At 42.1% G+C, this 26,982-nt stretch overlaps 1 protein-coding gene across 1 annotated transcript; it reads left to right on the forward strand.

Annotated features, from left to right (window-relative positions):
• Window positions 1–7,284: 7,284 nt before the first annotated feature.
• On the forward strand, window positions 7,285–26,982 carry nexn (nexilin (F actin binding protein)). Its single transcript, XM_056276903.1, has 13 exons — window positions 7,285–7,677; window positions 8,611–8,808; window positions 11,049–11,133; window positions 11,272–11,420; window positions 14,536–14,736; window positions 15,814–15,987; window positions 16,658–16,846; window positions 20,287–20,478; window positions 21,505–21,549; window positions 22,753–22,947; window positions 23,403–23,624; window positions 24,812–25,000; window positions 26,599–26,982. The coding sequence occupies exons 1-13, from the start codon at window positions 7,285–7,287 to the stop codon at window positions 26,980–26,982; spliced, it is 2,616 nt and encodes an 871-aa protein (XP_056132878.1).

Consider the following 26,982-nt stretch of genomic DNA (forward strand, 5'->3'; position numbering starts at 1 on the left):
TAATTGACTTTAACCCTAAACCCAAATCCTAACACTAAAATAGACCCTTTTCCTCATGGAGACCCATAAAATGTCCCCACAAGGTAGCTGGTTTCAGGTTTTTCTATCCTAATGGGGACATTTGGTCCCTATTAGGACACACACACACACACACACACACACACACACTAGCCTGGGTTTACACCGCAGCCTTCAGGAGGAAATGAGTGAATGACTCAACGCAGGTTAAACAAAGAGCCTCTCTAAAACGCTTGCACGTCTGTTATGTTTAGAGGCCATCACTCCTCCAACTGAATTTCTCACAATGCTACTTTCCTTTACAGGCTCCTCAAGGTTGGACTTGTGTGTGTCAGCATACAGAGAGGTTTTCCTTTAACAGGCTGCACGTAGTTTGTGTTACACTTTAGATCGCCTGTATGCTCCTTTCTGCATGACATGACTGTTTCTATACTGATGCATGCGAGCCTGGCTCTCAGGTTTCAGCTCCAGGCATTAGCCGGAGGTTTGGCCCTCTTACTGGGGGCTTTCCCGGGGCCCGGTCCGGCCCCCCTCCTCCGTACGCCTCTGGTCAGCCACGGTAAGGAAACGCAGGGATTATGTAACGTTCCCTTGACAGGCCGCACTGACACGAGCAGTTCACTTGTGTGGGTTTTGGTTCTCACAACTTTGTGTCCATGTGACAGAGACAGCGGACTGGAGTGTTGTAACACGGGCCTGCACAGAGACAGGACGCTTCGGCTTTGTCAGCTGCAGCATCACTGGCTGCTGGTCGGATGAGTGAATGAAAAATACACAATTAGATAAATAGATATACAATTAGACAGATAGAGAGAGAGAGAGAGAGAGAGAGAGAGAGAGAGAGAGAGAGAGAGAGAGAGAGAGAGAGAGAGAGAGAGAGATAGATAGATAGATAGATAGATAGATAGATAGATAGATAGATAGATAGATAGATAGATAGATAGATAGATAGATAGATAGATAGATAGATAGATAGATAGATAGATAGATAGATAGATAGATAGATATAGTTGGATGGATCGATGATGGATAGATAGATAGATAGATAGATAGATAGATAGATAGATAGATAGATAGATAGATAGATAGATAGATAGATAGATAGATAGATAGATAGATAGATAGATAGATAGATAGATAGATAGATAGATATAGTTGGATGGATCGATGATGGATAGATAGATAGATAGATAGATAGATAGATAGATAGATAGATAGATAGATAGATAGATAGATAGATAGATATAGTTGGATGGATCGATGATGGATAGATAGATAGATAGATAGATAGATAGATAGATAGATAGATAGACAGACAGACAGATAGATAGATAGATAGATAGATAGATAGATAGATAGATAGATAGATAGATAGATAGATAGATAGATAGATAGATAGATAGATAGATAAAGAAGTGATAGTGAGGTTTGTGCACTAGTTTGTTGTGTTTGGTGTTCATAATGGGGTTTTTATGAATATTCATAACGGTGTTTCTATGAATGTTTGTAACGGGGTTTTTATGAATTTTCATAATGGGTTTTTTATGAATGTTCATAACGGGGTTTTTATGAATTTTCATAATGGGTTTTTTATGAATGTTCATAACGGGGTTTTTATGAATGTTCATAACAGGGTTTTTATGAATGGGCGGTGTGAGGAGGAGCTCCGTGAGTCAGCAGCTGTGGTCAGAGCCACAGGAGCAGACAAGACAAATGTGTCTGAACCGCTGTTCCTATTTCCATCCATCACAACTGAGAAATCCACATGCTGATCCCAGTTTAAAAGAACATCGCCCACGGTCCATAAACAGGAGTGTGTCTGGGTGGTGTGCTGGACCTGCGCTCCCGACGGAGTCGCCTACAGACCCGAAGTAAAACCTTACAGAACTGACAGTGACTGGGCTGAATCAGGCAGGAAAAAACACAACGTCCAGCTGGTTTCCCTCCAAACAGATAAGTCAGGCTTCTGGCTTTAACGGTCCACCAGGGGCCCCGAAGTGTCTGCTGGTGTTTCGTTTGAGTTACAAACAGCAGTTGTCCAGAGAAAGAAGGCTCACTTCCTCTGGTGAAATCCCACCAACGACAGACGAGTTGACCCACTCCTCTCTCTGCTCCGAGTTTCAAAATAAAGTCGTCCCGACTCGACTCGTCACCTGTCCTCTGTAGGCTTCAGGAAGTCTATTTCTCAGCGTCCTCTTCCTGTTCAGAAGAAACAGAACAGACGGAGAGAGAGATGGGAGAGGACGCCGGCCACGGCAGCAGCAGAACTGCATCACATCACACCAGCCGAGCAGAACGAGGTGAGACATGAAGCAAAGAAACCGACACAAAATAACCCGTTAGGCCTGCGTTTACAATGACAATGCAGCACGTACCAGATAAACCTCCCTGTCACACACACACACATAAATATACTATATGTGTACATATATACACACACAGGAATCAGGAACAATTACTCGGGTGCAGCGCCAGCAGGGCCGTGGTCCCTGGGCCCACCGGACGCAGCAGACCAGGCTACCCCAGCAGATCCAACGGCAGCTGATCCAGCCAGACACCTTCGACACACCTCCCCGCACTCCACACGACGACACTAAAACAGTCAACGCTAGACAAGGCCGCCGCCAGACCGCCCTCGGTGTTATTGGAACCGCCGGTCTGCATGGGCTAGCAGTTAGCTTAGCCTGCCCCACGTCCGCGTCCTGTCAGACCGCCTTTGGCGTTACCTCTTCGGGCGCAGCTCCGATCAGAGCTGTGGTCCCTGGGCCAACAAGACGCAGCAGACCAAGCTCTCCCAGCCGATCCAGCGCCAGCTCTCCCAGCCATCAAACAAAAACAAAACAAACTTAGACGCAGATGTGGACGTGGACAAAGACACTGCATGGATGGTACTGGGCGAGGCTGCCGCAAATGTAAGTTCGTACCGCCATCTTCCCTCCAGGGTACTGGGTGAGGCCGCAAAACAAATAAACAAAACATAAACAAATATGTTTTACTAGTTCTATTATATCATTAAATCATACTATACAGTCTGTAGAGCTGCAAGTTTATTTCCACATACATATATACACTATATAGGCCTATTAAGGGCGGCACGGTGGCACAGTGGTTAGCGCGGTCGCCTCACAGTAAGAAGGTCCTGGGTTCAAGCCCTGGGGTAGTCCAACCTTGAGGATCGTTCTGTCTGCGTGGGTTTCCTCCGGGTGCTCCGGTTTCCTCCCACAATCCAACGACATGTAGGTCAGGTGAATCGGCCGTACTGAATTGTCCCTAGGTGTGTGTGTCGGCCCTGTGATGGCCTGGCGGTCTGTCCAGGGTGTCTCCCCCCCTGCCACCCAATGACTGCTGGGTTAGGCTCCAGCATCCCCGTGACCCTGGTTGGGATAAGCGACTTGGATAATGGATGCATGGATAGGCCTATTAATACACTCCCACATGGGTACACTAACTATATGCTACAAATATATGCACATAACATAACTTTATACTAGAATATGATAATATGCTATAGTGCTAACATACTAATAACACTACACTAATACCAACATGCTATTATAGTACTATACTATTAAATTATACTAATTTTCTAATGCCATGCAACAATATAAAAAGCAATATAAAAACAGGTATATACATACTATATCTATATCTATATATATATATATATATACACACACACTGCATACAAAAAAATAAGAAACACTAACAGTGTTGTTGGCTATTTAAAACACAGAAATGTGCATGTGAGGTTTTCATTTGGGGATGTCTGTGTTTCAGTAGGTAAAGACTTCAGCCTGCTTCCTTCTCACTTTGTTTTGCAGTCGATTGATAAGGAGAGGGACACACACACACTGTGTGTGTGTGTGTGTGTGTGTGTGTGTGTGAGGAACAGCTGAAGCTGCGGCAGGCGGAGAGAAGTCACGAGACGTGTATGGAAAGTGCACGTCGGTGCGTAACCAGAGCCAGTCCGCTCAGCGCGTGCGGCGTGGACACATCTCCACCACGGTCCTCCAGTCTGGATCCATTCTAGGCCTGTCGTACCTCCGGATCTGGTCAACAAACACTGAGGATTATAAGAGCAAGACTCTCCCAAAGAGGTACGCTGAACGTTTGAGACCTGTCAGATCTCCAAAGTAAAAAAAAAAAAAAAAAAAATCTCCTCACCTTTATTAGAGGCAAGGTCAGAATTGGAAGTCAGTAAAACTTCATTGTGTATTTTCAGATTAACGGCTTCGTTAGATCGTAGAAAATGTTTTATTGTACAGTGAGATGTGTTTGGTACCTTCATACATGAGAGGATTACCTAATGGTGGTGGAGACCTACTGGGGTTGATCGACATTCTGACGGGTTTAAGATTCACTTCTGACTGAGTAAAATTAACTTTTTTTTTCTTTTTAGATTTTCTAATTTTATGTGTGCCGGGCAACGGGTTGACACATTTTTGACACTAACTGTCCGGATATCTGGTGCCAGCTGAGTCCATAATGACAGCCATAAATAGAAAGTCACTTGTAGGGCCTAAATTTACAGAGCTGACCATGAGATAGCGTTTCAGCCTGTTACTGTGAAAGAAAGGCAGGGCCGGGTTTGAGACACGGGCCCTAACAGACACCAGTCCACATCTCCACATTGCAAGAAAACGAATAAGACTAATGTGAATGAGAAGTCAACGTGTTGGTATTCTGACGTTTCTGGACTCCAACGTGGACGCCGTGTTTCCAGATGTTTCACCTTAGTGGTGGAGACGCTGGCGTGTGTCGTGTCAGTTGGATCAGGTCCTCATCAGCAGGAATGTCCGGACTACTTAGCCAGCCTCGTTACGTTATTACCAGATAGTGATGGACTTAGGAGACGCTTTGGTTAGCGGACGCTTGCTCGCATGATCGGTGAATCAGATAACTACACAGTATCTTCCCAACAAATGACCATTGTAACAACTACATTATAATGTTAAGGAATTACGACAAACAACTTTACAGCCATAACTTTTTGTGGTTCTGGATATCAATTCCTAATTTAGTCGCGCTAAATAACCGCCCTGAACAATTTGAGATGAAAAACAATTCCACCTCATAGGCATCTATAGTCGACGGAAGAGTATAAACTCCAATCATGTGTAGAATAGAAGATGAATATGGAGACTGACATGGAGGACAGTGGCCAATACCACCGTGCGTCACTGCCTCGAGTCACTCATCTGTGTCGAATGGCGGCCGCTCAACTTAAAGCACGAGACAAATCAATGGTTGTTGATTATAAACACACAGGCTGCAGCTGGTGTCACAGCTAGTTCTCAGCACACAAAAGAAGATTTGCAGAGTAAACGCTTCGTTTTTCTGATTCTCGAGCCAAAATCCAGTTGCATTTTGCTGCAAAGACAGTTAAAAAAAATATTGTATTGAAAAGCTATCTGGATGAAATGAATGGTCGGCACCCCCCCCCCCCCCCCCACCAAAATCATCTTAAAGCAAAGTCTAATAAAATACAGACGGGATTTACAAGACTCATGAATTTTGTCTCAAAACTGAAGACAGATCAGTTTGACTCTGAAATGTATCTGCAATGGACTGCACGCAGTCCCTTGGCTGTACTGTTAATGTGCGGCACAGCTGAAGGGTACTACAACATGGACAGGGTGATCATTTTGGCCTTTAACTACTGTTTAGGTAGCATGTAGATGGAGGCAACTTAAAGTGCATGTTCAAAACCAGCGATGACCTTTGATAAGAACACAAACCATTCCATGGTACCTACTCTTACACTATGCAATTCATGGAGCACAATGACAGTTGCACACCTTTTTAACGGGCTATACTGAAGCTGTTTACTGCATTATGACACTTTGGCGAGAGTTTCCAATTTCCTAGTCGTGCCTGAATTAAAGAGGTATTTCAGGACAATGACAAGCAGCAACCACTGCAGTGTCGGATGACTAACAACCCAAACAGCTCCCACTCAACCGATTGCCTCGCTCCCAGTCTGGCCATTTTGTCAAGGGTCCATGAGGAGGCATGTGGGGGCCTTCTGCAGCCCTATCCTACTGCATGTCCCCCATCATAAATAGGCATGATCACATGTCCTGGACACACAAGAGGGCTATAATTAGAGCCCAGCAGGTCTGCAATGGGTTTCATTTCAACATGCCGGGAAAGTGGTGCAACTCTTTTTTTTTTACTCCTAAAGGAAAACTCCAGAGGTTTTTAACCTAAACCCTATTTTCCCGTTGTTAGGAGTCAAACTGAGTGATGGATAGCACAATCTTTTAAATTGAATACGTATTGTGTGAGCTAGCGTTAGCCAAGTGCTGCACACTGGCTGTAACATAATCCTTCACCAGATAATGTCTTCTAAATGAGCTATTTTTTGGCACTAACAGACAGAGTGCAATGAGAGGCGTCTAAAGAGCCTTTTCCACACTATCAATCATTGAATTATATAAATAGCAATCCATTTCCAACCCGGAACAGACGTCTGGCTCTGTAATCCCGCAAGGAGTGAGATGTTGCAGGAAGACAACAGTGGAAATGTGAGATAGTTGGAGAGAAGTGCAAAAAAGGTCAACCAGTGTTAATGACTGACTGTACTGGGATTATCTTTTCATAATGGAAAGTGTTTTCAGATGTGTCTCAAAACAGTTTGAGCCTGTTAGCACCAAAAAAAAAAAAGAAAAGAAAAAAAAAGCTCTTTAATGGACGTTATTTGTGAAGGACTGCATTGCAGCTTGGTGTGCAGCAGTCAGCTGAGGTTATCTTACTCAATACTGAACCAATTTAGATGATTCTGCTACCTTTCACTTGGTTTGGCTCCTAACAATAGGAAAAAAGATTTTTTTTAAAAAACAACTTTCCCTTTAATTCTGTACTCAGCACCTGTTGCAGACACGTGGCCCACCAACCTGCTCGTGGAAAGAAAGGAAAGGGGTTTAGAATGAGTATATGTGACACAAGTAAAAAAAAATTTTTTAGTATCAAGTCAATATTTGTAATATGAATATGCCCACAAAGCCACAGCATATAAGAAAAGTTCTGTCAAATGATTCGATGATGGCTATTTTATTATGAATATTCACAATATTATCTATCTGTACTGATTTGTTGGTCAAACAACTGATTTGATGGAAAGAAAAAAAGAGAAAAACTATTTGATTGTATGTGCAGCCTAACGCAAAAGGATGAGGTGACCTGCTAACATTTGAACCCCTGCCATCGATTTGCAGGTGAATTCTGAAGTGCACCTGTTTGTCAACTTGTCATCGTGCTGTAAACATGACGGAGGTGGCACAGGTCATGTCCGATGTCCCAAACGTACATGCCGATGATGTGAACGACGTGGCTGGCGAGGAAAACGAGACCACGCGTCACGAAGACAGCGTGGCCGACAACAAAGATGACGCAGTGGATAAGGCAAGTGCAGGGAAATCACTCAAAGAGGAGAAAAAACCTTGCAAGACGAACAGTGAAGTATGTGATAAGACTGAGGAGACACATGCCATGAATGGTGTGGAACAGGACAAGAGCAACACAGTAAGCTGTGAAAAAGACAAACCGCAAGTAAATGGCGTAGCACATGACACAGAAGAGACGAAGCCGCAGGAAGCTGCACCAGCGGACACAAATGACGCACGGCAGAACATTTCAGAAGTGGCAATCAAACAAGAGGTGAGGACAGTTAAAGGGTAAGATTAGAGCATTAGCCAACATATCCAAGGAAACAGAATGTTTGCATGTTCCTCAAAAGCACCTTTTTCCCTTCTTAAAGGGAAACGATCATGATTTTCAACATCCATCCATCCATTATCCAAACCGCTTATCCTGCTCTCAGGGCCATGGGATGCTGGAGCCTGTCCCAGCAGTCACTAGGTGGCAGGCAGGGAGACACCCTGGACAGGCCGCCAGGCCATCACAGGGCCTGATTTTCAACATATCTGTCTTATATGCATATATAGGCCATAAGGGTAAACCTCCAGTGGCAGCCATACTCCTGAGCAGTGTTCTGTGTGTCTCTGAAACACCGCCAAAACTGAGCAGAAAAGTGTACGTGAATGTGAAAACTTACTTCCTGGTTTATGCTTAATGCAGCCTATTGCAAGCCAGGAAGTAAGTTTTCACAATTTTGGCATTGTTTCAGAGGCACAGAAGATTGCTGAGTATTATGGCTGACAATGATGTGTTTTCCCTACAACATATATATAGAGAGATAATGCTGAAAATTGTGATTGTTTCTCTTTAACATGGACTTTTGAGAACAAATACCCTGGAGTACTTTTAGGGTTCAGTAATTTGCTTAGCAACATTTCAGCTGTGTTTTAGGACAACACATATGTAATACTGGCCACTACATTCACTAATTTCCCCATCTGTTGTCAGTGTTGATAAAAAAGATTTGAATTTGCAAAAGCTGACAAGTCAGCTGAGTTTTCTGTATCTGTACATTCTTTGAAAGTAGAGTAACTTCTTTGTGCGCTTTCCCCTGTGTTTTGTCACTTTATGTAGTTTGTTTTACTTATGGATTGCTACTTAGCCTTCACCAAAGCTATTTTACCCCGCTTCATAATAACTTATTCATCCTCCCATTTTGGTGTTTCACCTCAGAGACTCCTCAGATCAAGGAAGCCGGTGAGCAGGACTTATGTGCCCAAAATCAGCAAGGATAAGGGCGACGTGAAGAGCAAGTTTGAGACCATGCAGAAAGCCAGGGAGGAACGAAGCAGGCAGAGGAACCAGGACGAGCAGCAGAAGAGGAAGGATCAGTACATCAAGGAGCGGGAGTGGAACCGTAGAAAGCAGCAGGTCAAAGGCAGATAACTCCACTAACCCACATCCCCGACCTGCATGGCATGACGAGGCATGGCCGCGTGACAACGACACCGGCTGGTGTGAGAATTCACTGTTGACCTCAACGCACACTTCGACACCACCGTCAACCACGCTGTGTTGTGTAATTAAAGGTGCTGTGTGTCGTTCTACTTAAATCCTGACCTCTGTCATACAGAGATGTGAATATCAAATCAAAGCGAGCAAGACAAAGGGCATATAGTGTCACAGATGTGAATCACAACTGTTGTGTGACTTTGCTGTGAGCAGAACAATACAGGATCAAGTTTGTAATTGGAAACAGACTGAGTATTGACTGCACATTTTCAATTGAGTAGCTAACGTTGCATATTATTTACATCATTGACATTGTAAAATAGATGCTTTAAATCTGGTTCAACAGAACTAAAATTAGCTTGTCAGCCCTATGCTCCCTCAGCTCTGTGGGTTAGCTAGCAAATAGGTTAGCTATCGGTTAAGGTAAGCATTGGGTTAAGGTAAGGGTTAGGTAGAGGCTGAGGTTAAGTCAGGTTCAGGTAGGTTCTGTTAAGTTTAGGTAAGTTCAATGAAATAGGGTTGAGGGAATGTAGAGCTGAGGGAACATAGACATGCTACCGTTTTTAGCTAACCAGCAACCGGAAGAGCAAACTGACACATCAAAAACCCTTAAAAACTTTTATCCAAAGATTGATTTGTTTGAGCAGGTTAAAGATGCTAGAGAACATCTCACTTACATCTCTGTTGATAGTGTTTCTGTGAAATCCTACAGCGAATGAAACTACAAGGACAATACCAAGTGACAGACTAAGAGAATAGTGGTGGGGGTGCAGAAAAAACACTTTTTCTTAATTTCCGTACCAGTGATGTTAATTAAGAAAAAAAATAGTCTTTAATGACTTACAACCGCATATATTTTTAGATGCACTCACTCTTAAAACATTTTCGAGGGGTCCTAATAACACTGAATAAACACAGATGGTTCAGCCAAACATGAGAGTAAATGTCAGTTTTTGAGTAATTGAGTTAGAAGCCAGGTCCATGAGGTGCTTCACATCTGGAAACAGAGTCCAGAAGTGAGTCATCAAATGCACAGCACGTTTGCTGACATCTACCATTTTCAAATGCCGTCAGTAGATATTGTTCGCTGTGATTAATGAATAGCTTGCTCAGAAGTACGAGTAGAGTCTATTTTGGGGGAAGGGGCTTCAAATAACAACAAAAACCCTCATCTGACTCTGTGGAGTTGAAGGTGTGTAAGTCAATTACAGTGTTTCAATAGATACCACTCAGCAACCCCCAGTGATATTTACTAATCGTATTTTGATTAAGGAAAGGTGAAATATCACACATAGCACCTTTCACTGAGTGAGTTGTGGAGAAAAAAAACAACAACGAATTAGTGGTTAGCATTGCTGCATCCCAGCAGAATGGTGATGGCCTGGTTTGAGCCTGGCCTCTCTGTGAGGAGTTTGCATGTTCTTCTTTGTGTTGGTTTGGATTTCCTTGAGGATCTCTGGTTTCATCCCATAGTATAAATACATGCATTTATTGTAAATCAGAGACTAAGTTGTCCATAGGTGTGACATTTTGTGTGTGCGTGTGGGCCTGAGAGTATCTCATTGTCTTCTGATAAATGGCTGCAGGGACCAGCCACAGCTCATTTATTACCATAAATTAGATTAAGCAGGTGCAGATTAACCAATGACCTGTAAGTGAGTTATTTACTAGTTATTTAATATCATCTAGTAATATTAAACATCTAGTAATATTTACTAGTTATTTAATATCATCAACTTTGGTTTGTGCTTGACATGATTAACAGAGGTTTAACCCAATTAATGAATGCACAATGGAAACTGGAAAAAAAATAACCCACAAAAAGCGATTTATGTTTACCAAGATGATCTGAAGCCACTGTGGCAAGATAAATACTGTGATACGGTTTGATGTGAGTGGATTACCAGTGACAGGGGACAACAAGCCTTCCTCCTGTACGGCTGCCCAGTTGCTGGCCTGGTCTGGACACCTACGCTCATCTCCCCTGCATGCCAAAACAAAACGCGCCAATCAAAATCAATCCTGCCAGTCATGTGATCTGGCTATTAGCAGGGATTAGGCCCTTGTTCTTGCTGGGACCAGCATGGCTCCATAGGGGCAAAGCAGATGATCCCAGCTAAACTGTAACCTCACTACACTCCCCTTCTGATCCACCACAGATAAAAGAACTCCTCGCCTCCAGTGATGAAGAAGAGGAGGTGAAGCCGACAAAGGTGGAGAAATCCTACGTCCCCAAGATCACAGGTAAAACTTGTCAGGGAACAGGAATGGGAATAGGAATCAGCTCAGGGGAAAAGTGATTTCACATGAAGCAGTCCGGTTGGATGGGTAGAAGGAACCAACCACGGTTGACCTCTCTCCCCCTCTCCTTCATGTCCTCAGGTAGTGTGAAGGGGAAGTTTGCGGAAATGGAGAAACAGAGGCAAGAGGTGGAGAAGAAGAAGATGGAGGGTGAGAGGAAGAAGAGGGCTGATCAGGACAGCATAGAAAAAGCCAAGATTGAAAAAGAGCTGGCTAAGAAAGCCGCAGAGGTACGTAAACTCGGGGACAGGGGGTTTCTGTGTATCAGGGCCACCGGAAATAAGTAACGAGATCAGACTTGTGGATAGTTGAGCTGATTTCTATCCGGAGGGAATGGCCTCCATGTATCTTGTAGTCGTTCAGGTAATCCTCAGCTGCCAGGCCAGTGGGGTTATTTTAAGTGGCATTTGAAAGCCAAACAGTTGGTGTAGGTTGGACCTAGGTCTGACGCCAGCAATAAGCGTGGCAGTAGCTTTTTGCTGCCAGAATGGGCACTTGTGCTAGAAAAGGCATCTTACATCACCGCACAGAGAACAGGACGTTTTGGATTTGAAAAGATGGGAGGTAAATGTGTTGTGAATGAAAAGGGTTTTATAAATCGAACGTTTCCAAGGCACAGATAATGTTAAGAACAGATTGTGTTCGAATTTCTAAGGAAGTGCTTTCCCTGGGAATGTTATGCAATGTTCCCTTTTTCCAGGTAAGTAATTATAGGCTAATATGTTTTGCCATACCTCTTGAACTTAATTATAATCTTTTTCAATTAAAGTCATCAAAGGTAGTACTACTCGGTCAGTTGTGTGATGTTAACAACTGAATGAGAGGAACTGTTTTCCAGCACAGTGGGATTAGATAACAGATAAGATTTTTTTTCTAGCCTTTTATTTTGACATAGTTTGCATGTTATTATTTGGTACCACCGTAGTGCTTCATCGTGCTCAGCAGCTGTAAGGATAAAAAGTCTCAAAAAGTTTTGTGAAGACGTGTCCAGCAGGCTGAAGGGTGTATTCTGGTGAACGTGGCCACCGTATTCCAGGTTTTAATACAGCATATTTGAACATCTTCAACTAGTCGTCACTGGTTTGGTCTTCACTATCGACTGATTGCCACAAGCTAACTGTTTTTTCCACTGTGTCATTCAGGTTTTCTCGTCAACTTATAACTAACACACTATAGACTTGGTAAAATCGGAGATATTAAAACAGAAGCTAAAGTAGTTGCTTATTTTTACAGTGTTTTAAATTGTTTATTCAAAATATGCCTCACATATTCTCCCATGCTTTATCTAAGAAGTTTTCTTTTGAGTTTCCAGCTAAGCTTTATTCAAAGCTTACAGAGGGATTTCTAAACGAATATGAAATGGTGTCGGCAACAGCTTGACCCAGTTGTGGAGAGTTGGACGGCGTTTAGATATTAAAATAAAAAGCTTGTTTAGGCTCAGAGGAAGCACTGACTCGGTGATCAGGGGACAACTGCGTGGAGGCCTTTAAGTCGGCGGCCCACAGACACCGGCAGGTGTAGACAGCATGTGACTGGCAACTGTTTCCCACACCGCCCAGCCACCAAATTAGCTCCTGCCCGATTCCTCGCCCCGACCAAATTAGACTCTCCTATCTTAGACTCTCAGAGACTGACCTACTGCAAATGATGATTGTTGGGGCAGCAGACCCCCATCCATGCTCACTTACACATTCTCATCCTCTGACGGTTTGTGAGATTGACCTACATTCAGTGTGGTTTGTGAGATTGACCCCCATCCATGTTCACTTACACATTCTCATCCTCTGACGGTTTGTGAGAGTGACCTACATTCATTAAAAAGCTCATGCTTTATAATGGATGGTTGTTGAATAGTGATTAATAAATGAGTGATAGGGCACTTATATAAGACCTTATAACACACTTTACCATTAGCAAAGGACTTGAAAATGTGGCTAACCATCTCATAACATTACAAATAAATACATAAATGCCCAGAGCTGATGTGTTGGTTGACTCCCATCAGCTGAATTCATGCCTTCTAGCATTGATTGCATGAGTTAGATCGGGGGAATAGACTATATCTGGGAAGAAAAGGAGAAAACACAAGAAAAATTGGAATTCAGACCTGACATTTCTGATCCTGAAGGTCAAGTTTAGACACAAAGTCCTAAATGGCTAAAATTAGGTCAAATCTTTTGGTGTAGACAGTCTGGTCTTCTCCTGGATCACCACCTTGTCGTGGTGGAGAAGCTTGCGTGTACTAATGATCCCAAGAGCTATGTCATCCAGAGCTTGGCTCCTGGTAAGGTCACCCAAGGTGGATAGGTCAAGGTGGAGGTTCCAGATGAAGCGCGAGCCAACAAAGACCTCAACAGTGGAACTGGCTGAAGACAATGCCAATGAAGGCAGATGAAGGTTGCAACAGAGGGTGGCCCCCAAATCATCTTGGTTCTCCATGCCATTGGACTCTGGCCACCCCCTGTCAAGGACCGTGTGATGGCTGCAGGTGCATCAGCCACTCCACGTAAAAAATTGTCATGTACAGGCGTCCTCCAGCAAGAATACCCACAAGGACCTAGAAGGACAGTAATACTCAACCTCAAGTAACCGCTGATGATGATGATGATGAGACAGTCTAGTCAGTGCCAGTAGGAAGGTTTTAAATACAGCTGAGAGAAGAAGAAGGCACAAGACACACATGGCAGAGTGTACTAATAAGACGGCCACTGATATGTGTGTGCTATGAGCGCTTAGGCAGCTTTTCATTATAAGGCGTTACCGGTCGTCTGCTGTTAGATCAGAATATCAGACACCAGTGACAATAGAAAACACCACATCTTACATTTATAAAGGTTTCAGTCAGTACAGGTCTAAATACTGTCTCAGTTGCCTTCCAGTACCGCTGGGTTACAATTCTTGGGGGGGGGGGACAAACTTACAAAGCGCTTCACAAAAAGGAAAATAAGAATAACAAATATCATCAAATCACACAATGAAGCATGTGAAAAGTGAAGGGTGTATGTGCCTAAATATAAGTGCAATGTGTGATATAATAACAGAGGAAAAAAACTGAAATAATTCAAAGGCCTTGCCAAACAAGATGGTATTTAAAAATAAAAGTTACTGATACTAAATCATTAAAACACAATAGTACTTCAAATATCTCATACGTCTCATAAGGTCCACCTGTTTTGTCACTGTGAAGGTCCTACTACATATACATCTGTCAATCAAATCATCACAACTTCATGTTGTTTTGATGATTAATATTTTCATTGGCTTTCTTATGACAAGCTCACATTATTATTATTAGTAGTAGTAGTATTAGCATTATCATTATTATTATTTAATTTAAAACCCAAGGAAGGAGATGACACCATCCTAGTCCGGGTGGTGCCGGCGAAGCTGTCACGACCCCCGGGCAAAATCAAGATGAATTTTGAGGACATGGAGAGGAGTAGAGGGGAGGAGCTGCAGAAGAAGGCGGAGGAGGAGAAGAAGAAACGCTACCATGAAAACAGACGCTCCTTCAGGGACGCCAAGCGACTCTCCATCTCCCAGCCGGTAGGAGGAGGCAACACATTCAAACGGATAGATAGATAAAGAATAAACACATTAACACTTTTTTGTCTGTTACTGACAACTTGTTTGTATAAACTGTAATGTCCAAGTCATCTGTGCCCTTTTTAGTCTATAAGAATATTTATAGATGTGTATGGTCATTTTTTTCCAAGCCTGTTTCATTGATTTAAGTGCTCTTTTCCTTGGCTTTTTATACATTTACGAGTTTTAATTTCTTTATTACTTCCATTTTTTGATGTTTTCACTTTTATGGTTTTATTAATGTGACCTATTTAAATTGAGTCTCATAAAGCACTTGAAAAGTGCTCTGTTAGGTTGCCACTGCTACTACTACCACTTCTACTACTACTACATCCTTGGGTTCTTCTTGAAAGGCGCTATACAAAACTTAAGTTGTTGTTGTTGTTACGACCACCACTACCACCACTACTACTACTACTACGACTACTACTACTACTACTAAGCAATGGAAAGAAGAACTGGAGTTGGTCCTCGGGTGCTGCAGCTGCCCACTGCTCCTATATAATAGGATGGGTTAAATGCAGAGAACACATTTCATTGTAAGAATACAATGACAAAATAAAGTGGCTTTCTTCTTTCTTTCTTCTTCAACTACCACTACTATTATTAGTACTACTAGTACTACCACTACTATTACTACTACTACTACTATCACTACTACTGCGACTAATACTACCATGACTACTACAACCACTACTAGTATTACTTCCATTTTTTTATATTTACACTTTAATGGTGTTATTGTGTCTTGTAACAGTTGATTTACCATCACCACTGCCATGACTACTGCGACTTCCCTTTGTGATATCTACACTTCTATGGTTTTATCAGCGTGATTTATTCTATTGTGTCTTGTAATGCACTTTTTAACAGTTATTTTGAGAAGCGCTATATAAATTAGATTGATACTGCTACTCCTAGGAGTAGTACTACTCCTAGTAGTATAACTACTACCACCGATGATAATAATAATTTCTTGTCCTCTAACCGCCATGGTGATTGTGACGATGTTTGTTTCTTCGAATCATCTGGTTTCAGGATGAGGAGCTGAAGGCAGTAGAGAAGGAGCAGGTGACTCCTGGTAAACTCAAGCTGACATTTGAGGAGCAGGAGAAGGAAAGGCAGGAGCAGAGGAGGAAGCTGGCAGAGGAGGACGCTAAACGTCGCCTCCTGGAGGAGAAGAAAGCCTTCGAGGAGGCCAAGCTGGAAATGGTGAGCCAGATTCCCAGGCCTAAAAATAGATCCCTGGATGTGTTAGCTATCGATTCTATGAAACACAATGTTTAACAAACGAAGTTATGCCTGAAGATTTGTAATGCAACAACAACAATAATGACAATACTAGTACAAAATAACAAGATGAAAAAGGAGAAACTACTTAGCACTTTTTGGTCAAAAGACCTAAAGTGCAGACAATTTTTTTTTTGTAGTAGTATTAGCATCGCCTCTACTACCACCACCACAACAACTTCTACTACTACAATTTATTCAACTACTATTGCTAGAATTAGCATGTAGCATGTATACAGGATTTTACTCTACTTTCTGAGGTTTTGAAAGGTAAAAATTATACATAAAAATACTTCTACCGCAACATCCTTTGATAGCAAACTAATGCGTTATTATTCAATGAGTAACTCCAAAACAGGGTCAAAGACACCACCAACCTCAATTAAAGGCCATCATAATTTCTTATTTTGACTTGACAAGTTAACACACGAGCCTTCATTTGGTGTTGAACCCAAAGTTTTGAACCTTAAAACCTTGCTATGGCTTGAATAATCCAGTTTGTGTTTGGTTAATTTCTTCTTCTTCTTCTACTCCTTCTTCTTTCTCATTTCCTACTCTTCCTCCTCCTCCTTCTTCTTCTTCCTTCTCCCAGGAAGGAGATGAGGAGGAGAACCAGGATGCCCAGGGGGAGAAGGAGGAGTTCAGACCTGGAAAACTGAGACTGAGCTTTGAGGAGCTGGAGCGGCAGCGAGTGGAAGAGGAGCGCAAGAAAGCTGAGGGGGAGGCCAAGAGACGAATGGTGGAGGAGAGAAGAGCTTTCGCTGAAGCCAGGAAGAGCATGGTCAGTATGATTGCCATATAAAATATGAACGCACCACTCACTGTAATACCACAAAGCAAATTCAGACATCTCCTATAGTGAGCAACCTCACTATGCAGGTTGAACACATATCCAGTTTGAAACACCATCAATTCAAACCTGTAAAAAGGTGAGGGGGAATCCAGCTCTCTGATTGGTTGACAACTGTGGCGTAATGTGTAATGGTAATGGTCCCTTGGCTGTTGAACTTTAATCATGAGATTATGAAGATTGCATCAGTTAGGAACGGTTACGGTGTAACTGGGTTGACAAAAAACTAGCAAGTGAAAGCAAATGAGTTGGCAATGGAGTTGTTTTTTTAGCTCCAGCGATGGTGCGTTGTTTGTCCTACATTATTTTACCTTGTCAAGACAGTCCACATGTGGATTTTGAATTGCTGGGTTCAAATAGAATAGAATAGAATAACTCTATTTTTCCAAAAAGGAACTTCATATGTAGTAGCCAATTTGAAGCAGATACAAAAATATACTAACAATTTATACAAATATAAATTAACACATCATTATAATCATTATATGTAAATTCCCTTATACTAATAGATTATACTAACAAATTAATACTATTACATTTTCATACAAATTGTTTTACTGATATACCACAACACTAATGCTGCTATCTCATCATAATTATGAGAATTTTACACAATACATATATATAGCTATCTATATAGATATAGATTTATATAGATATATAATCCAGTGAGTTTTTAACTAGATTGTTTAACACAATCTTGGAAAGTGAGAGGATGCCTGAGGAGTGGAGAAGAAGCATACTGGTACCGATTTCAAGAACAAGGGCGATGTGCAGAACTGTAACAACTACAGAGGTATAAAGTTGATCAGCCACAGCATGAAGATTTGGGAAAGAGTAATAGAAGTTAGGTTAAGAGGAGAGGTGATGATCAGCGAGCAGCAGTATGGTTTCATGCCACGAAAGAATACCACAGAGGCGATGTTTGCTTTGAGAATGTTGATTGAGAAGTATAGAGAAGGCCAGATAGAGTTGCATTGTGTCTTTGTAGATTTAGAGAAAGCTTATGACAGAGTGCCGAGAGAGGAGGTGTGGTATTGTATGAGGAAGTCAGGAGTTGCAGAGAAGTATGTAGGAGTGGTGCAGGATACGAGGGAAGTGTGACAATGGTGAGGTGTGTGGTTGGAATGACAGATGGGTTCAAGGTGGAGGTGGGATTACATCAAGAATTGGCTCTGAGCCCTTTCTTGTTTGCAATGGTGATGGACAGGTTGACGGACAAGATCAGGCAGGAGTCTCCATGGACGATGATGTTCGCGGATGACATTGTGATCTGTAGCGACAGTAGGGTGCAGGTTGAGGAGAGCCTGGAGAGGTGGAGGTATGCACTGGAGAGAAGAGGAATGAAAGTCAGTAGGAGCAAGATGGACTACCTATGCGTGAATAAGAGGGAGAGGGCAGTGGAATTGTGAGGATGCAAGGAGTGGAGGTGACAAAGGCATTTGAGTTTAAATACTTGGTTGGGGTCAACTGTCCAAAGTAACGGGAAGTGCAGAAGAGAGGTGAAGAAGAGAGTGCAGGCAGGTTGGAGTGGGTGGAGAAGAGTGTCAGGAGTGATTTGTGACAGAAGGGTACCAGCAAGAGTTAGAGGGAAAGTTTACAAGATGGTTGTGAGACCAGCTATGTTATATGATTTGGAGACAGTGGCACTGATGAAAAGACAGGAGGTGGAGCTGGAGGTGGCAGAGTTGAAGATGCTAAGATTTTCACTGGGAGTAACGAAGAAGGACAGGATTAGGAACAATTATATTAGAGGGACCGCTCAGGTTGGACGGTTTGGAGACAAAGCAAGAGAGGCAAGATTGAGATGGTTTGGACATGTGTGGAGGAGAGATGCTGCGTATATTGGGAGAAGGATGCTGAATATGGAGCTGCCAGGGAAGAGGAAAAGAGGACGGCCAAAGAGGAGGTTTATGGATGTGGTGAGGGAAGACATGCTGGTGGCTGGTGTGACAGAGGAAGACGCAGAAGACAGGAAGAAATGGAAACGGATGATCCGCTGTGGCGACCCCTAACGGGAGCAGCCGAAAGTAGTAGTAGTAGATAATCCAGTGAGTCAACTAAATTCTTTATCCCCATATCTGCTTACAGATGCAAAAATACCCTGTTTCAAAATCCAACTGAGGTTCATGACGTTGAACTGTTTGCTAATGTAAAGAATAACATAAAAAATAGTTTCCCAGTAATATTCCCTTAAATATTTCACACACATGTTGTGAGAAATTTTAGGTCATAGATTCTTGTTATCATTAATTAATTAATTTAGACAAAATTGTGTATCACAATATGACAATATCTGAATTTCATCCCAAAACAATACCACTGAAAGACAATAAACAAGAATATTGAATTATGCACAGCCCTACTGCTACTAATACTACTATACTAATACTAATCATACTACTAAGATACTATACTGATTTACTCCACCAATAAATGAATGGATACATTTTGCAGTTTCTATGATGACTAAGTTTCCTTTATTTTGCTATAAGTCATGTACAATGTTAGCGCCTCATTGACAGGTTACTGTCCTTCAGTTACTGCTCATCTTTTTTTTTGGATTTCCCCCCTCTTTTCTGCCTAATTGTACTTGGCCAATTACCCCACTCTTCTAAGCCGTCCTGGTCGCTGCTCCTTCCCCTCTGCTGATTTGGGGAGGGCTGCAGACTACTTCCTCCGATACCAGTGGAGTTGCCAGCCACTTCTTTTCACCTGACAGTGAGGAGTTTCACCAGGGGGATGTAGTGAGTGGGAGGATCACGCTATTCCCCTCCCCCCCGAACAGGTGCCCCGACCAACCAAAGGAGGCGCTACTGCAGCGACCAGGACACATACCCACATCCGGCTTCCTACCCACAGACATGGCCAATTGTGTCTGTAGGGACGCCCAACCAAGCCGGAGGTAACACGGGGATTCGAATCAGCGATCCCCGTGTGGGTAGGCAACAGAATAGACCGCTACGCTACCCGGACGCCCCCCTGCTCATCTATTCTACTGAATGTCCTCTGATACTCTTCCTGAGGGTTCTCCCATTTGTTTTCATGATAATGTTTTTCCTTTTCTGTGGAGTTTTTCCTCATCCAAATCAAGGGTGTAACGATAGGGGCTGTCATACACTGCATACAATGTGATATAGCACATCGTACAGAATGTAAAGGTGACTGCAAAGCCATCTGGGACTAAACTGTGATCAAGGGCCATAGAAATAAATCGACTTGAACTAATAACTTTGCACTATACTATTATACTACTGACTTAAACAAATTTACTGAAACAATAGGAAAGTGGTATGACGTGGTCCAAAGTTAACAGCCCTCTCCGAGTTTATTTTACTCTTGATGTATTTTTTCACCCCCTTCTGTCCCAGGTGGTTGAAGAAGATGACGAAGTGCTGATGGCCATGTTGAATCTGGAGGGCAGTAAACCAGGGAAGCTGTGCGTCAGCTTTGAGGATATGGAGCGCCAGAGGAGAGAGGACGAGCAGAAGAAAAAGGAGGAGGAAGCCAAGAGGAGGCTGGAGGAGGAGAAGAAGCTCTTTGCCGAGGCTCGCAAGAACATGGTACGTCCGCTTATCCTATTGTCCAACGTGTCGTAAACGAAAAAGAAGACAAAAACACAGCATGTATCTGGCTGATAACTAACATTTTGAAAGTGTGCTATGGAGCTGGGCAGTATGGACAGAATCAAATATCATGATCTTATTGACTGAATACCTGGACCTTGACAATGTGAGGGTATTTTGGGGATGTCTATTGGTGCTTTCACAAGATATTTACACAGCAGAAAACATTGATCGATGATTACTAGTAATGTGGATATGATGAGCAAGCAGGTAGAGACATTCATTGTTCATGTCACTAAAACAGTGGAATAAGTTCAGAAAAGTGTCTCACTTTACTGTAATGCAGCCTTTAAGACCAGAGAATGACAACATTTAAGTTATATCACCATGTTACCACAACCAAAGTCCCACAACACATCTAGTTTCGTATCACCATATCAATATTATATCCATACACTGACCAGCTCCAGTGTGCTGTAGGCGTTCTGTCCTAATTCTGTTACTCTGTCTTAATATCGTATTGGTCTTACATGGACTCAAGTTGTTTTGCTCTTACAATGTGCTGCTACTGAGTCGGCTAAGTCGCCATCATCAAATACACCACAATTGAAAAACACATGCAAATATCCATATGTGTGCACAATGTGTTCACATGTGAAAACAACTTTTATATACGTACTATATATAAAAGTTGTTTTCTCGAAAACTTTAACTCTGTCTATGCTGAAATTTATTTAAGCATACATTATTACGTCAAGAAAAGTCCATATCGATGACTTGCAACATCTGACGATCTGCTCAATTATTAATACCACCTATCTATCAGCTGAGCGTATAGACCCACCCAATGATCATCAATGCAATCAATAATACCAATACAACTTATATCTGACACAGATTTGACATGTTTGATAATTGGACTGATTAACTGGACTTTGTGTCGATGCACTGTATATTATTACTCTGATGGGCTCGAACAGTACACCTGCACTGCTGTCCCCTTCTCTAAATTATTTCTTTAAGAGCCCTGGCCTGGATCAGGAAAAGTCTACATATGGAGATGAGGAAGTAAGACATTTTCAATTTCAAGTGTATCTTGTTTTTAATATAACGACTTGAGAGGTAATAACTATTGTCTGTACGCTCCTATCTTATTGAAAGCATTCACTGCTAACAGCAAATGTTAGCAAGGCTGAAAGAAACAAGAGTTTGCAAACTGGTGGTGCTGGTTTGATGCAAGAATAAGAAAAGACGCATAATCATAGCGTGCTTCGCTTTGAAGTTTGAGTTTGTGTTGTGTTTTAGATGATCTCACAGTGTTTTGCTATGTGACAAACTGAAGTCAGTATGCATATTACATAATGCCAATGGACTCCGGAGGTAACATGTTGATAAAATGACACCATCCTGAATTGTTCTGTTCTGTGACAAAATGAAGCTAATAACCTTGGATGGTTAAGTTTACATGGGTTAGGGTTGAGTTATGTTGAGGTTAAAAAGGATTGTCAGATCATTTAAGACAATGTAAGAAAAAATATGAAAGGGCAAGCTAAGATAGTTTTAGATGAGATGAGATGAGATAAGATAAAACAAGACAAGATAAGCTAATATGAGATGAGATGAGATAAGCTAAGATGAGCTGGGATGAGATAAAATAAGATAAGATAAGATGAGATAAGATAAGCTACGATACGATACGATAAAATGAGATAAGCTAAGATAAATGAAGCTAATAACCTTGGATGGTTAAGTTTACATGGGTTAGGGTTGAGTTATGTTTAGGTTAAAAAGGATTTTAAGATAATTTAAGACAAGATAAGATAAGATGGGATAAAATGAGATAAAATGAGATTAGATAAAATAAGCTAGTTTGAGATGAGATAAGCTAAGCTAAAATGAAATAAACTAAGACGAGCTAAGATGAGATAAGCTAAAATGAGATGAGATGAGATAAGCTAAGCTAAAATAAGCTAAGCTAAGCTAAGCTAAGATAAGATAAGATGGGATAAATTTAGATAAACTAAGATAAAATGAGATTAGATAAAATAAGCTAGTTTGAGATGAGATGAGATAAACTAAGCTAAATTGAAATAAAATAAGACAAGCTAAGATGAGATGAGATAAGCTAAGATAAGATGAGAGAAGCTATGATAAAATTAGATTAGATAAAATAAGCTAGTTTGAGATAAATGAGACAAGCTTAGCTAAAATGAAATAAACAAAGATAAGCTAAGATAAGACTCAAACAGAATTCTGTGTTTGCCATGACAGGAACAAGGTGAGGAGGATGGGATGGCAAAGAGTGAGTCTCTGGAAGCATTAAATCCTGGGAAATTGGAAATCAACTTCGAGGAGCTCCTCAAACACAGGGAGGAGGCTGAAAGGAGACGCAAGGCGGAGGAGCGCAAAAAGAAAATGGAGCAGGAGAAGCAGGAGTTTGAACAGCTCAGACAAGAGATGGGACAGGTTCGCTCTCTAACCATCTGGAATTTACTTGTTTACATGATTGGATATATTCATTTATCATATTATATTCAGTGTACTGCAACTTATAACCTATGAAAACTCAATATACAGGTTTGGTTTTAAATATGAACAAGCTTATTATAGCCTCAATATGCAAAATATTTTTACTTATGTAATAAAAGACATCAAAACATATATTTAGATGTCTTGTAAAATTAGCTTATGTAACAAAATGTAATGATAACACAAGGTAATAATAACAAAGGCTAATTAAGGATTTTTCTAAAAATCTTTATGAACAGTATTGGTACAGTGATGTTAGTACAGCTGACACTCTATTGAAATTGCTGTTTGGGCCTTAAAATTGCTGAGTATAGTTTTCTGGTTTTTTCTTCCCTTATTATTTATTATTTCATTCAAAGCTGTCCATATTACAATCTGTTTCCTCTTCTTAGGATGAGGTGAATGAGAGCTCCGATGCCGTCAGCACAGAGTACGAGGAGCTGACCAAACTCAAGAGGACTGGCTCCATTCAGGCCAAAAACCTCAAGTCCAAGTTTGAAAAGATTAAGCAGCTGACAGATGAGGAGATCCAGAAAAAGATTGAGGAGGAGAGAGCGCGGAGAAAGGCTATCGATGAGGAAATCAAAGAAAGAGAGGCAGAGAGGTTCCAGGAGGTATAGATACTGGGAACCCGCTAACAGACATTTGACTTTTACTCAAATTTTGTGTAATTTGTGGACATCACCGAAAATACAAACCTTTTACTTTGATTTACATTTCATATATGTGATCAACCTCAGTTTCACTCCAGTTTGAGCGATTATCAGGGTTTTATTTGAAATTAAAGGCAAACAATCACAATTTACAACAATGGCGATAGTCATGGGCACAAGTCCATGAATACTAGGATGGCATCCAGCGCTTTACCTGTCCCCCGTCCATAGGGTTAGTAGTTGCGTCAGGAAGGGCATCCGAGGTAAAATGTTGCCAAATCAGCATGCGGATTGACAAGACCATACCGGCTCGGTCGAGGCCCGGGTTAACAACAACCGCCATTGGTGCTGTGCCCTCACAGGGTAGCGATGGAAACTATAAAATCCGCTGTGGCGACCCCTGCGAAACAGGGAACAAGCTGAAACAAGAAGAGGAATCACAATTATCTTGTTGCAGCACATTGACTATCTTGTATATTACATATTATAACACTATATGTTTGTTGTAAGGATAACAGTCCATTAGCAGCCATAATACTGAACAGTCTTCTGTGTCTCTGAAATGATGCCAATGGCAGACAGTCCATGAATCACTGTCTTTGTATGTAGGCATTCAGTGGTATTCACTACAGCAGCTGTATATAGCATTGTTATTCACATTTCCTTATTTCAGTGTAGCCTATTTCCCCGAAGGCTGCCAAAGGTAGAGGAAAACCAGGAAGTAAGGGTTGTAGCTTTCACATTCACAATTACCCACCATTGACATCACTCGCGGACACAATTTGGATGGTGTTTCAGAAAAAACAGGCTGAGGACTGCTCAGTATTATGGCTGCTAATGGAGCATTATCCCTACAAACACATATTAAGCGATAATACTGAAAATCATGATTGCTTCTCTTTAACGGACGGAGTGACTTTGATGAGTTTAGGGACCATGGACCTCATTAAGAACTCGTTAACTGGTCATCAGTCTGGAAAAATGAGATTACTCTTTCTACAATCCAAAACAAAAGACAACTGGGAAATGGACGTTTTTGTGCAACAGCCTTGAAATGCTGCTTAAATGACAGGACTCTTACTGTCCTCCTAGTGATGGAATAAAACCATCGCGTCAGTGTCACAAATTGAGGTGGTTGTGTCTTTCAGGAGGACGAGGAAGAGAGGATGGCCCCGGTGAAGATGGACGAGTCGCCGTTCAAACAGAAGGTGGACATGCGCGCCCGTTTTGAACAAATGGCCAAAGCCAGAGAGGAGGAGGAGAGGAGGAGGGTGGAGGAGCAGAAGCTACAGAGAATGCAGTTCGAACAGCAGGAAATTGACGCAGCCCTCCAAAAAGTAAAGCTACCTGTTTTGTCGTGTTCTGTTCGTTAATTGTTACAGATTCAATCGTCTAACTTTATTCATATGGCACATTTCATACAGTAAAGCCAACGTGAAATCAAAATTGACTTATTTACCCTCGATCCGTTATCCGAGCCGCTTATCCAAAGTCGGGACTTATTTACCTTTGTAACCGGTTATTTTCTTGCCCGGTGCGGGATTCGGTACGGGGTGTACTGCACCATAAGGCGATATCACTAACCGCTCGGCTGAAGGGTCAGACCCGTTGGCTAGAGGCTAACGTGTCTTATTAGTAGTTTACACCTTGTTAGTTAATTTCTTCAGTCAAATTAAGCCCCTATTCAACAATTTTAAAAAAAAATCACAAAAAACCCAACAAATTTGTTACTTATTTTACGTCAAAATCTAACCACATTAACTTCTCTGAAACGGACAAGTTTTTGTGACGCCGTCACCAAAGTCCGAGCAGGCGGCCATTCGAACATTTCAACCAATAAGATCATAAAATGATTTGCAACACCCAATCAAATCACACCTCTCCCTCCGTTTTATCCCGCCCTAATATCCGGTTTTATCTGGAAATACGTCATATTATGGAAGTAACGTGCACTTGAAATGTGCTCTGAAAACGTTGTATTTAAAATGCAATGCGGTTGTAATTAAATGAAAGTGAAAAAAAAGAAAGAAGATATAATAATAATGATAAAAAAAGCAGCGTACATGAGAAAAATTAAGATAAAAGATGTTGCGGCGTCCGGGTAGCGTAGCGGTCTATTCCGTTGCCTACCAACACGGGGATCGCCGGATCGAATTACCGTGTTTGGGGATTCGAGTCGATCCCGCGGGTGGGAAGCCGGATGTGGGTGTATGTCCTGGACGCTGCACTAGCGCCTCCTCTGGTCGGTCGGGGCGCCTGTTCGAGGGGGAACTGGAGGAATAGCGTGATTATCCCACGCTACGTCCCGAGGGGGCGGAGCAGCAACCGGGACAGTTCGATAGAGTGGGGTAATTGGCCGGATAGAATTGGGGAGAAAGGCGGGGGGGGGGTAGTAAAAATATAAAAGATATTGCAGCAAATTGGGGGGGGGGGCAGTCCGTGAACCGCCACAGCCGGGACGCGAACCCGTGTCTCCTACTCCGCAAGCGACAACGTTAACCAGTCTGTAGATCAGTCGACTAAAGGGCCAGATTCATTAACCATGGACCAACGTGTCTACTTGTCCATGCACGTAACAATATGAAGAATTTAACCTGTATAAAATAGAACGAAGAAGCTATAGCAGCATAATATAATGGAATGGTATGATTCAAAATAAAATCGATTAAATTGAAACAGTAAGAAGCCATAATTGATTAACAGCATAAGAGTTAATAAATAAGGGTAGAAGGGGTTAAAAGAGGAGTTTTAAATTAATACTTCGAAGTTGTTGTTGAGGTATCGGTTCTCAGTTCCATTGGGAGAATATTCAAACGTGTGCAACACACACTGTCGAAAATTTTACAGTGTGGCACTTCAGCCATAGTGGTTGCAGTTACCTTGTTCTTTGGGATGGGGTGGTGTGTGACAGCTTGTGCCCTGTTTTGTTTGGCAGAAGAGGGAGGATGAGGAGGAAGATGAGGGAAGCATCATCAATGGCTCCGCCGCCTACGAGGACGAAGAGGATCAAGCCAGGTCGGGGGCCCCGTGGTTTAAAAAGCCCTTGAAGAACCAGTCAGTGGTGGATGCAGAGCCTGTCCGGTTCACTGTCAAGATCACCGGTGAGCCCAAGCCCGAGGTCACCTGGTGGTTTGAGGGCGAGACGCTGCCGGACTCTGAGGATTACCAGTACATAGATAGAGGGGAGACATACTGCTTGTACCTGCCAGAGACCTTCCCCGAGGACGAGGGCGAGTACATGTGCAAGGCAGTCAACAGCCGAGGCACTGCAGCCAGCACCTGCATCCTCACAATAGAAAGTAAGAGCACCTTGGTGTGA

Source organism: Lampris incognitus, chromosome 3 (assembly GCF_029633865.1).
Source record: "Lampris incognitus isolate fLamInc1 chromosome 3, fLamInc1.hap2, whole genome shotgun sequence".
Lineage (NCBI taxonomy): Eukaryota > Metazoa > Chordata > Actinopteri > Lampriformes > Lampridae > Lampris > Lampris incognitus.